The 11,018-nt window shown below is 48.8% G+C and overlaps 1 protein-coding gene across 2 annotated transcripts in view; it reads left to right on the top strand.

Annotated features, from left to right (window-relative positions):
- ACSBG1 (acyl-CoA synthetase bubblegum family member 1) overlaps positions 1–11,018 on the top strand; it is a gene marked incomplete at both ends in the record, with an annotated part of 60,662 nt that overhangs the window by 39,189 nt on the left and 10,455 nt on the right. Inside the window, 9 exons of one of the 2 annotated variants that reach the window (XM_082851986.1) lie at positions 4,003–4,083; positions 4,175–4,324; positions 4,677–4,853; positions 5,638–5,819; positions 6,810–7,040; positions 7,734–7,951; positions 8,654–8,793; positions 9,372–9,618; positions 10,818–10,899. In XM_082851986.1, coding sequence (XP_082708112.1) covers positions 4,003–4,083; positions 4,175–4,324; positions 4,677–4,853; positions 5,638–5,819; positions 6,810–7,040; positions 7,734–7,951; positions 8,654–8,793; positions 9,372–9,618; positions 10,818–10,899 — 1,508 coding nt within the window. Of the gene's footprint in view, positions 1–4,002; positions 4,084–4,174; positions 4,325–4,676; positions 4,854–5,637; positions 5,820–6,809; positions 7,041–7,733; positions 7,952–8,653; positions 8,794–9,371; positions 9,619–10,817; positions 10,904–11,018 lie in introns of those variants that run through there. The other variant, XM_082851985.1, reaches the window with a different exon arrangement.

Raw genomic sequence — 11,018 nt, forward strand, 5'->3', positions numbered from 1 at the left:
TGTCCTCAGCACCCCCTTTCGCCCTCCCCCTCCCCAAGCACTTGGGCCCTTCACTTCATAGAAAGGGGACAAATATTTAGAGAAGAGTGCACAGCAGGGGTGTCCCAGGCCCCCTAGGACTCATCGGGGCCCTGATTTCCTCAGGTTTGGAGCCTTCATAGATGCCAGAGCCCTCTGACCCAGGTGCCTCCAGGCCAGCTTTGCTTGAAGCCCCACCGGTTTAAGATTCCTTGAGAGCCTCAGCTACCAAGTAGCAATGGTGTTAACTCTCGTCCTCAGCCTTACCCGAGGGAGTCACACACTCCTCAGCGTGGGCGCTCATGTCAGAACCCCAGAGTGGGGAGGGCAGTGGAGCTTTAAAAAGCCCCCCAGTAGTTTTGCCCCATCCCTCAGGGAGACAACCGCTCTGCATAGATGGTTGATCTGATCCCAATGCCCTCCCCCTGCCCCATTTTACCACTGAAGAAACCGAGGCCCAGACCTACTGAATCAGAAATGTCCACCCTAGGTAATTATTTAAAATTCGTATTATGAAACTTTCCAGATAAACAAAAATAGAGAGAAGAGTGTAGTGGACCCTCATAGAGTGCTCACCCAGATTTAATCATCATCACTGTTTTTTGTCACACTCATTTCATCAGTTTACCTATTTTGCTGAAGTATTTGAAGGCAAATCTCTGACATCACAGCATTTCACCCCCCGAATATTTCAATACCTCTAACATATATGACATTTTTCTTAATCACAAGTAACTTTATCACCTTTATTTACACAAGTCAAAGAATTCTTTCATATCATCTAATACCAGCAATGTCTTTTTACAGTTGGTTCATTTGAATCAAGATCTGAACCAGGCCCATGTGTTGCATTTGGTGGTGTCTCCTAAGAGTCTTTTAATTCAAAACAAAGGCCCCACCTTTTGTTTCCCGTACCATACAGCAGTGTGGTCCAGGACCAACAGCATCCCCCGGGAGCTTAGTTTCAGAACCCCCCCCAGACCTACTGATTCCAAAACTCGGGGTACGGGGCCCACGCCTCCTGGTGATTCTGACACAGGCTCAAGTGTGAGAACCTCTGTCATTGACGTGCTGCAGAAACTAGGTTAGCCGTCCTGAGCTGTTGTTCAGCTTGTCCCTCTAACTTCTGCACTTCCTGTTAGATGGCAAGTGTTGATGCATTTCAGATTAGACAGTGATTGGCAGGAGCAACCCATAGGTGGCGCTGTGTACTTCCCACGGCACAGCCTCAAGAGGCACGTGATGTCAGGTGGTACCTCGTAGTGAACTCTGAGTTTCATCCCTGGATTCCTGTGGTGGCTACCCGCTCATCCACTGTGACATTCCCCATCAGCCTTTCTCCACTGATGATCTTTGCCTGAATTAATTATTTCATGAGCCATGGGAAAATGTTTGTTTTCTAATTGATCAGCTGGGATTCTTCTCCAAAGGAAGAACTTTCTCTCATCACCTGGGACTCTTTGCTACCTGAAGCACCCCATTTGTACACAGCAGGTGTGGTAGACAGAATAACGATCTATGTTGGGGACTGTTCCACGCATATTTGAAAGAATGTGCATTCTGCAGTTGTTGGGTAGAATGTTCTATAAATGTTAATAATGTCAACTTGATTGATAGTGTTCTAATGTTGTTTAAGTCATCTATATCCCTGTTGATCTTCTGTCTACTTGTGCTAACAAATACTGAGAAAGGGAACGTTGAAATCTCCAGTTATTTTTGAGGATTATCTATTTATCCTTTTGGTTCTGTCTTTGCTTCGTGTATTTTGAAGCTCTGTTATGTATACACATATTTAGGTTGTTATGCCCTCTGGATGAATTAATCCCCTTATCATTAAGAAATGTCCCTCTTTATCTCTGGCAACTGTTCTTCCAAAGTTACTTTGTCTTAAATTAATATAGCCACTCCAGATTTCTTATGATCGACGTTTGCATGGTATATATGTTTGCATTGTTTCACTTTTAACCTACATGTGTCTTTATATTTAAAGCAAGACTCTTATAGATAGCATATAGCTGGGTCATGCCTTTTAATCCAGTCTGACAAAATTGTCTATAAAACTACCAGTTGGCTGTTTTGCATTTGTCCGATCCATTCTTTGATCTTTTTCTCCCCTTTCATGACTTCTTTTGGATGGAGTTTTCTGTTTTTATTCTGGTTTGTTTTTGAGTATTCCATTCTATCCATTGGTTTACTAGCTCTCCCTCTAGTGTTTGCTCTAGAGCTTACACTATGCAACTTTAACTCATCACAGTCTACTTTCAAATAATATTATAATATAATATTGTACTACTTTACATATAATGTAGGAATCTTAGAGCAGTGTACTTCCTTCTCTCTCCCATACTTTGTGCTATTGTCATTTATACTTAAATTCTATGTGAGTTATAACTCCTGCAATGCAGTATTTTAAACCGTCAATTATCATTCAAAGAAATTTTAAAGGAAGGAAAAAGTGTCTTTTTATTTACCCACGTATTTGCCATTTCTGGCACTCTTCATCCCTTTATGTCGAACCCAAGTTTTCATCTGGTTCATCTTCCTTCCTCCTTAAGAATTTTCTTTCTTTTTTTTAATTTTACTTTTTTTATTGGGGTATAGTTGTTTTACAATGTTATGTTAGTTTCTACTGTACAGCGAAGTGGAGTTCCCTGTGCTATACAGCATGTTCTTATTAGTTATCTATTTTATACACATTAGCATATATATGTTAATCTTCAACATTTCTTGCAATACAAGTCTGAAGGCAATGCATTCTGTCAGCTTCTCTTTGTCTGAAAACTTGTTCATTTTTGCTTTCATTTTTTGAAAGATATTTTCATTTAGTTTATAGTCCTAGGTTGACAGGGTTTCCTTTTTTTTCTTTCAGCTCTTTAAAGACTTCATCCCTGTGTTTTTTACTTTGCATAGCTTCTGATAAGAAGTCTATAATTTCTTATCTTTGTTCCTTTCCACATGTTGTATCTTGCTTTTCTGGCCACTTTTAAGATTTTTTCCTTTGTCACTGGTTTTCAACAGTTGGATTATGTTGTGTCTTGGTGTGGGTTTTCTTTGTGATTATCCTGCTTGGGGTTCACCGGGAGTCTTGAATTGATGGATTTATAGTTTTAATCAAATTTGGAAATTTCTCAGACTTTTTTCAATTAACAAAAATATTTCTTGGAACTCCAATTACACATATGTTAGGCTTCTTAGTTTTCTCCTGCTGGTTAATTTTTTCCATTTTTTTTCTCTCTTTCAATTTCATTTTGAGACTTGTGTTTAATTAAGCCTTTCAGAGCAGGTTTAGATAGCCTTTCCTCTAAGGCTAATTTAGCCCCAGACCTAAGACCTGACCCTTCTGGGGTCTCTATTTCCAGAGGTCCCTCCACTCTGGCTGATGGAGACACAAACAGTTCTGGCCCCGTACATGCTTTTGTTTGTCTTCTAGCCCCAGTCCTTGATCTTCCTCCAGCATTTATTCTTCATCTAGTTTCACCTATGCCTGTGCAGGTTGATAATCCGCCAAAGAATCAAGATGACCCCTAAAGAAATTTCTAGAACTCTTTCTCTGCATAGTTCTCTCCTGTCTGGTATTCTGTCCCACAAATTCTAGGCACCCCGGCTTTCCTGAACTCTGACCTCTGACACCTCAACTCAGTGAGATAACTGAGTTCTGGTTTCCCTCTACCCTTTCCTCTCTTCTCTCTTCTGCAGTCACACAGTCCCCTGTTGCACTCAGCCAGGCCCCAGGTTGTCTGGTTTTCCTTTAATAGAAGTCATTCCTTGCCCCCTGCTTATCCCACCTTTGCTGCTTCAAAGTTCTCATGATGGGGAACCATGCATGAAGGGTGGCAAGTGTCCTGCTGAGTGAAAGGTCAGAGCTGGGGACCAACAACCTTTGCCACAAGGTGCCTGCCAGGCTGACTAACACCTGGAGATGGGGCTCTTCTCAAGAGGTGACTTTTTAAAATGAAACCCCATTTATTTTTCCTGTCAATACAGATCTGGAAAAACCTGCCACACCTGAAGGCAGTAGTGATATTTCAAGAACCTCCTCCGACAAAGATGGCCAATGTGTACACGGTATGGGTAGAGGGCTCGTGTGGGGCAGGTGGGGTCTGTGTGAGCCTGCCCAGCTCACCTGGCCTGTCTGCACTCTCCCACCTGGCCGCAGATGGAGGAGTTCATGGATCTGGGGAATGAGGTGACTGAGGAGGCCCTGGACACCATCATCAATGCCCAGCAGCCTAACCAGTGCTGCGTGTTGGTCTACACATCAGGCACCACTGGGAACCCCAAGGGTGTGATGCTGAGTCAAGACAATGTAGGACAGATGCCCAGATGGGTGGGGGTGGGCTATGGGTGGATCTGGGCAGTGGCCCTGCCCTATCAACTCCCAGGGAGTTTCCTTCAGTCCCTCAGCTCAGGGAGCTGGGATAAGTAGGACAACCCTTAAGTCTGTGGTACAGAATGAGCCCAGCAAAATGGTGGGGTTTGGGTGGGGGACGCCTGTCCCAGGGTGTTTCCTGCAGAGATGCCCAGGAGGGTGAACAACCTCTAGGGTGTTCAAAGAACACTCCAAAGAAATAGCCCAAGCCCACAGGGTGGCCACAGATGTGAACACTTCCAGGGCTGGCTTTGTAGACACTGCCAGGACCCATCTGCCTGTCCGCCAGATCACATGGACAGCACATTACGGCAGCCAGGCCGGTGACATCCAACCCGCAGAAGTCCAACAGGAGGTGGTGGTCAGCTACCTGCCCCTCAGCCACATTGCTGCCCAGATCTATGACCTGTGGACAGGCATCCAGTGGGGGGCCCAGGTCTGCTTTGCTGAGACTGATGCCCTGAAGGTCAGTCTGCCTCTCTGCCTAAGTGGGTGTCCAAGTGTGTGTGCAAGGGCCTGCCTGAGTGTGTGCTTGTGTCTGTGGGCCCTGTGTGTGCATCATAAGCACTCCGGTTCCCCATGTGTTTAGCAGTCAGAATTCTTTCAACTGCAATTAGCACAGCCTGACTCAGATGATCAAACAAGAAGGGAAACTGATGATATTACATAAAGGAAAGTTGAGTCAGAGTGGTGTTTGGGTCCACAGCGCCATCTAGGACGGGCCACCTCAGAGTAAGATCAGAGGATGGTCACAGATGGCCACGGCCCTGCCCTGCATCCCAGCCTCATAAACTACACCTGTGCTTGGGATCCTTCTTTTAACCATGAGGAGAACGTCCCCAGAGCCCCCTAGCAGACTTTCCCCTCCCCTACATTGGCTCAAATGTTGTCCCGTGTCCATTCATCAACCAGTCACTGCTTAAGGGAATGGGATTACCATGTTTGAGTTAGACTAATAAAAAGTCACTGCCCCCAGGACTGGGAGGGGACTGAGGTACTTCTGAAGCATCTGGCCACCCTGGTACCTGAGCTACTTCAAGGTTCTTTTAGCAAAGAAGAGCAGTGAGTAGATGGCTGTTGAGTCGTAGCCGACAGTATGTGACATGAGTTGCATGCGGTGTGTGCGTACACCTGTGTGAGCTACTGTATACAGGATGCCTGCGTGTGTGCACGCTGACTCTGGTGACAGGGGCCTCCTGGCTCCTGGCCGGCTCTGAACCACAGCCCTGTCTCTCGCTGGCTGCGAACAGGGGAGCCTGGTGAACACGCTGAGGGAAGTGGAGCCCACGTCCCACATGGGGGTGCCGCGGGTGTGGGAGAAGATCATGGAGCGGATCCAGGAGGTGGCGGCTCAGTCTGGCTTCATCCGGCGCAAGATGCTGCTGTGGGCCATGTCGGTGACCTTGGAGCAGAACCTCACCTGCCCGAGCAGGTAGAGAGGGCCAGGGGGCAGGAGGCCTGGGGAGGCAGCAGGGCTGGGTCATAACCCCAGGACACAACCTAGGATCTGATAGGCCAGATTTGTCCAGGCCCCATTGGCCAGGCTTGTCCAGACCCCTGCACAGAGACCCCATCAGTGGCTGGGCTTGAGCCCCTGTTCTCTTGCCAGATCCCACAGGAGACCATCACCCCATCTTTGAGTCTGACTGCAATGACTGACTTGCTCCCTCTGGGGTGGCATTAACCTCCCTGGGAGCAGCTCCTGGCAGCCTCCTGAGGGGTCTCCTCCTGACTTCAGTAGGTGGCTATAGAGAAGGGGCCACAGTGATGGGGTTTTCCAGCCTTCCCATAATCCAAAGTGACCACTCATCTCTCGCCCACAGCCTTTCGATTGCTTTAAAATTCCCAACCAGTGCTGTGGGAGGATCAATGGCATAAATCTGGCCTGTTCCAGTTTAGAAATATTTTCCATTACTAGTGTGTCTGTGAAATGGTATCATGTCTCATGAGACATGTACACGTGTCTATGCACTTAGGGCTTCATTTGCACAGACATGAAAAGTGAATATGCATGAATGACCCATTCAAGAGCTTCAAATGGGATCAGACACATGTTTGTGTCTGTGCATATATACTTCAAGTCTCTGCAAGTGTGTATTACTGTGTATTGCTGTGTGCGAACTTGCGTGCCTCTGTGTTGTCTGTGCAAGCATACACAGCTGAATCTGGTTTTCTAACTTCCCAGCTCAAGACGTATTTGCACATAACTACATGTACACACCTAGGTGTGCATGCATGTTCACAGGCAGGGCCAATATTAAAAATATTTAGCAGTAGATTCAGCATCGCCACTAACCAATCAGAATAGATCATTGGAACGGCCATTCCGGGTACCCGCTGAACACCCACCCTTTTAATGCAAGTGTGTGTGTGTGTGTGTGTGTGTGTTGTCTTCCGTGAGCCATTCTCCCTCTCCCACCAGCGATCTGAAGCCCTTCACAACCCGACTGGCAGATTACCTGGTGCTAGCCAAAGTCCGCCAGGCACTGGGCTTTGCCAAGTGTCAGAAAAACTTCTACGGAGGAGCCCCCATGACCGCGGAGACACAGCACTTCTTCCTGGGCCTCAACATCCGCTTGTATGCGGGCTATGGCCTCAGCGAGACCTCGGGCCCTCACTTCATGTCCAGCCCCTACAACTACCGGCTCTACAGGTGTGGCCCAGGTTTCAGCACATATGCCAGCCTGCACGTCCTGGCTGACACCCTTCAGTGCCGCCCCCTGCTGATTAGGTCCCTGAGCCCAGGCCACTGGACTATGGGTCCCTGAGTGCCAACAGCTCTATCTTGGGCCAAGTCCCTTGGCCAGGCCCAAGTCTCGTGGGGGTGGTCTCTGTGACAGTGTCACTTGGGTCTGTGGTTGCAAACAGCCTTGCAGTCCAGGGGCTTCCTGAGCAGGGCTCTGATGGAGGAATTTCCCTTTGGCCTCTGCCTCCAGTAGGGTGGGGTGTGTTAGAGGGTGTCCCAGCATTGCTGGTAGCCCTGGTTTCATCTGGGATGGGAGCTGGGGGGACTGGGCCGGTCCTCTGGTGTGGGGTAGGGGGCAATCAGCTCTAGGGAGTGAGTTGAAGGATTCTCTGTTGTGCTTAAACACCTCCCCTCCCTGCTTGCCCATCACAGTGCTTAAAGTTGTCCCATTAGGATTTCCCCCACTGATTCATTCATTCACCTAAAAACCTTTAACTGGCCCTACATCTCAGCTCTGAGGACCCTATTAAATTACAAAAATCCTGGGAAAGGACATTCTAGCCATCGGTGAAGACTAGATGGATCAGACTAGGGGCTGATCCAGGGCTTGGAGGAAACTGCTCCCTCTGACCATGCCTCCCGGCCCCTCCATCCCCCCAGCTCCGGCAAGGTGGTGCCGGGCTGCCGGGTGAAGCTGGTGAATGAGGATGCAGAGGGCATCGGAGAGATCTGCCTGTGGGGCCGCACGATCTTCATGGGCTACCTGAACATGGAGGACAAGACGTGTGAGGCCATTGATGCCGACGGCTGGCTGCACACGGGCGACTCAGGCCACCTGGATGCCGACGGCTTCCTCTACATCACTGGGCGTCTCAAAGGTGAGCGCCTCTGGCTGGGTTCGAGGCTGTGCTGGGACGTCGGAGGAATTATACTGCCACCACAATTTATACCCACTACAAGTGTTGAGCCCTTATTAAGTGCCACACACCTTGAATGACATCATTTTACTTACTATTGTCTCCCATGGGAAAGATGCTATCATTACCTCGACTTATTAATGAGGACAACCAGAGAGGTTAAGTAACTTGCCCAAGGTCACCCAGCTAGTAAATGACAGAGCTGAGATCCAAAGTCCCTAGATAAACAAGGCAAGTCTTTCCAGAAAATTTGAGGACATAAATATGTATTTTTATATGCAAACATGGATATGAGGCAGAGTAGAACACAAACTGGACATAAAATTTAAAATAGAGCATGAGATTTCAAAGAAATTTCCCATGAACAGCTTGGCTCTCCCAGGGAAGTAAGTTGGGGACACCTCCATGGAAGAGGTGCTTTGCTTACTTTGCCCAAGTGGATACAGTGCCCTCAGCATCCCTGTGGGAATCCCATGCCCCAATTTCCCAGGGGAAACTGAAGCTCGGTGAATGGGTAAACACCTTTCTGGAAATCACGCAGGCAGATGTGTGATGGAGCCTGGGTCCTGCTTAGAGGGTCGGCTCTCCAGGCAGAGTCTGGGTGTGCTTGGTCTGAGCACCTGGACTGAAGCCTGTGCCGGGGGCCTGGCCTTGCCTCCCCAGAATTGATCATCACGGCTGGCGGGGAGAATGTGCCCCCTGTGCCCATTGAGGAGGCCGTGAAGACAGAGCTACCCATCATCAGCAATGCCGTGCTGATCGGGGACCAGAGGAAGTTCCTGTCCATGCTGCTCACCTTGAAGGTGTGTCGGGGGTGGGGGGTTGGGGTCTGGCTCTGGAGGAGCAGCCAGTGGGTGGTCTGTGGGTCTGACCCCAGCAGAAGCCATGTTCAACCAGGACATGTCTGGATCTCATGACTGTATTCTGGAATAACTAGTCAGTGCTGCCTGCCCTAAGGGGCAGCCGTAGCGCATGGAAATCCCTTCTGCCCCTGGTAATACAGTTAATAGTATGCTGCCCCGATGATCTTCTATGTTCCAGTACAGTCCAGTTTACACAGCGCTGCTGCCCTCAGTCCCCTCAGCAGATAACCAATCTGGTATCTGATACCAGGGTACTGGATGGGGCCAGAATTATGGTCCCTGTTTTAAAAGATGATCTCACTGGCTGAGGTCATCTCAATCTCAGGCCTCCCTTCCTTCCACCCCACCACGGAGCTCAACGCAGTCCGAGTAGCATCCTACTCATTCTAGAACCGTCTCTTTGAAACAGAGCTCACGGTGATCCACGTCCTTGACGATCAGCAGTGTGACCTCCTCCAAGACCAGGGCACACATCTTGTGGAGTGAGGCTTGGTTTTGATCTATCTCTGGCTTTTCAGTGCACTCTGGATCCTGATACCTCTGACCCAACTGATAATCTGACCGAGCAAGCTGTGGAGTTCTGCCAGAGGGTGGGCAGCAAAGCTGCCACGGTATCGGAGGTCGTGGGGAAGAAGGATGAGGCCGTGTATCAGGCCATTGAAGAGGGGATCCAGAGAGTCAACATGAATGCAGCTGCCCGACCCTACCACATCCAGAAGTGGGCCGTTCTTGAGAGGGACTTCTCCATTTCGGGTGGAGAGTTGGGTAGGTGTTTTCCTTACACTATTGCAGGGGCTGTGCAGGAGGGCAGAGGCCATGGCAGAGCCTGGGAGGTGCCCCCTAGGAAGCAGCCATGGCAAACAGAAGGTCCCTGACAGCACTTTGGATGACACCCACCTCCTTCCTGTGGGAGGACACTGATTGCTCAGTGCCTGGGCTTGTGGTTAGGTAGGGCCTGTTCAGTATATAAGATATGTGCTGGAATTCATTAATTTGAACCTATAACATTTAACTTTGTTTTGACTAAGGAACCATTTTCCCCTGAAATCACAATGGGACCACCAGGCAGACACCAAGCTCCTGTTAGTGTTTGGGCTGGAGTCATCTGGCTCTAGGGAGTGAGACCACCATAATCTTTTGTAAAGTCAGCTCATGCAACAGGTAAAGGGCGGAAGCCCTTCTGGGCCATGGTCCACAGAACCAGAAAAGGCCTCTGGTGTGGCCTCAGTTGGATGATGAAGTCGCTCTTGGTTATAGCATCTTGGGGTGTTCATGGCATGGCGGGGTATGCAAATGGCTCCTTCAATGAGATTCCCTCTGACCCATCAAGGCTGAACCCAGATGCAACTATCCACCGTAATGCTGAGCTGCTATCAGAGACCCTGAGCTTATCTGGGTGTCTTGTGCCAGCAAATTGAATGCAAGGTCAACCAGATAGGTGTCCTGTCTAAGCAGTTTATATAAATGGCTTTGATTCTGAAGTCTCCCGTTACACAGCCAAGTATGAGTTAGCACGAAATGGAGTTGAAGCTACCCAAATCAGAGCCCTTTTGACCTTGCATTAGAGGAGACAACCAAGGCCAAGAAAAGTGATGCCAGAGGCCCTCCCTGGCCAGGGCTTTCCCCTACCCCATCACAAGCAATCAAAGCATTACGTCCAACATCGTATGAACTTTCACTGAAATGCAGAGATGATTTGCCTATCAGTTGTTGTCATGTAAATTACCCCACTTCCTCTGTATTCTACCGGCCACTTAGACCAACCCTGGTACAGTGTGGGAAGGAGCCACACAACGGTGTGACCACGGAGCAGGGATCACCATGGGCCATCTTGGAGGATGGCTACTTGTTGGTCTGGCTTAATTCCAGAGTTCTGGGACTCACTGAGTCTAGATGTTTACCACACACCTTCTCAGACATCTCAGAGCCCAGCCCTCACTCATTTCTTCCAATTTCTCTTTTAGGTCCCACAATGAAGCTGAAACGGCTCACAGTCCTAGAGAAGTACAAAGATATCATCGACTCCTTTTACCAAGAGCAAAGAAAGTAATCAGGGGTCGTCCTTCCCGGGTTTCTCCTGAAGGTGGCAGGCTATTTTCCTGACCCCCCAGGTCCTCTTCAGTCTGGGCACATGCACTTCTGGCAAGTCTGTTAGGTTCTCTGGG

Source organism: Leucopleurus acutus, assembly GCF_964270905.1.
Source record: "Leucopleurus acutus genome assembly, chromosome: 1".
Classification (NCBI taxonomy): domain Eukaryota; kingdom Metazoa; phylum Chordata; class Mammalia; order Artiodactyla; family Delphinidae; genus Leucopleurus; species Leucopleurus acutus.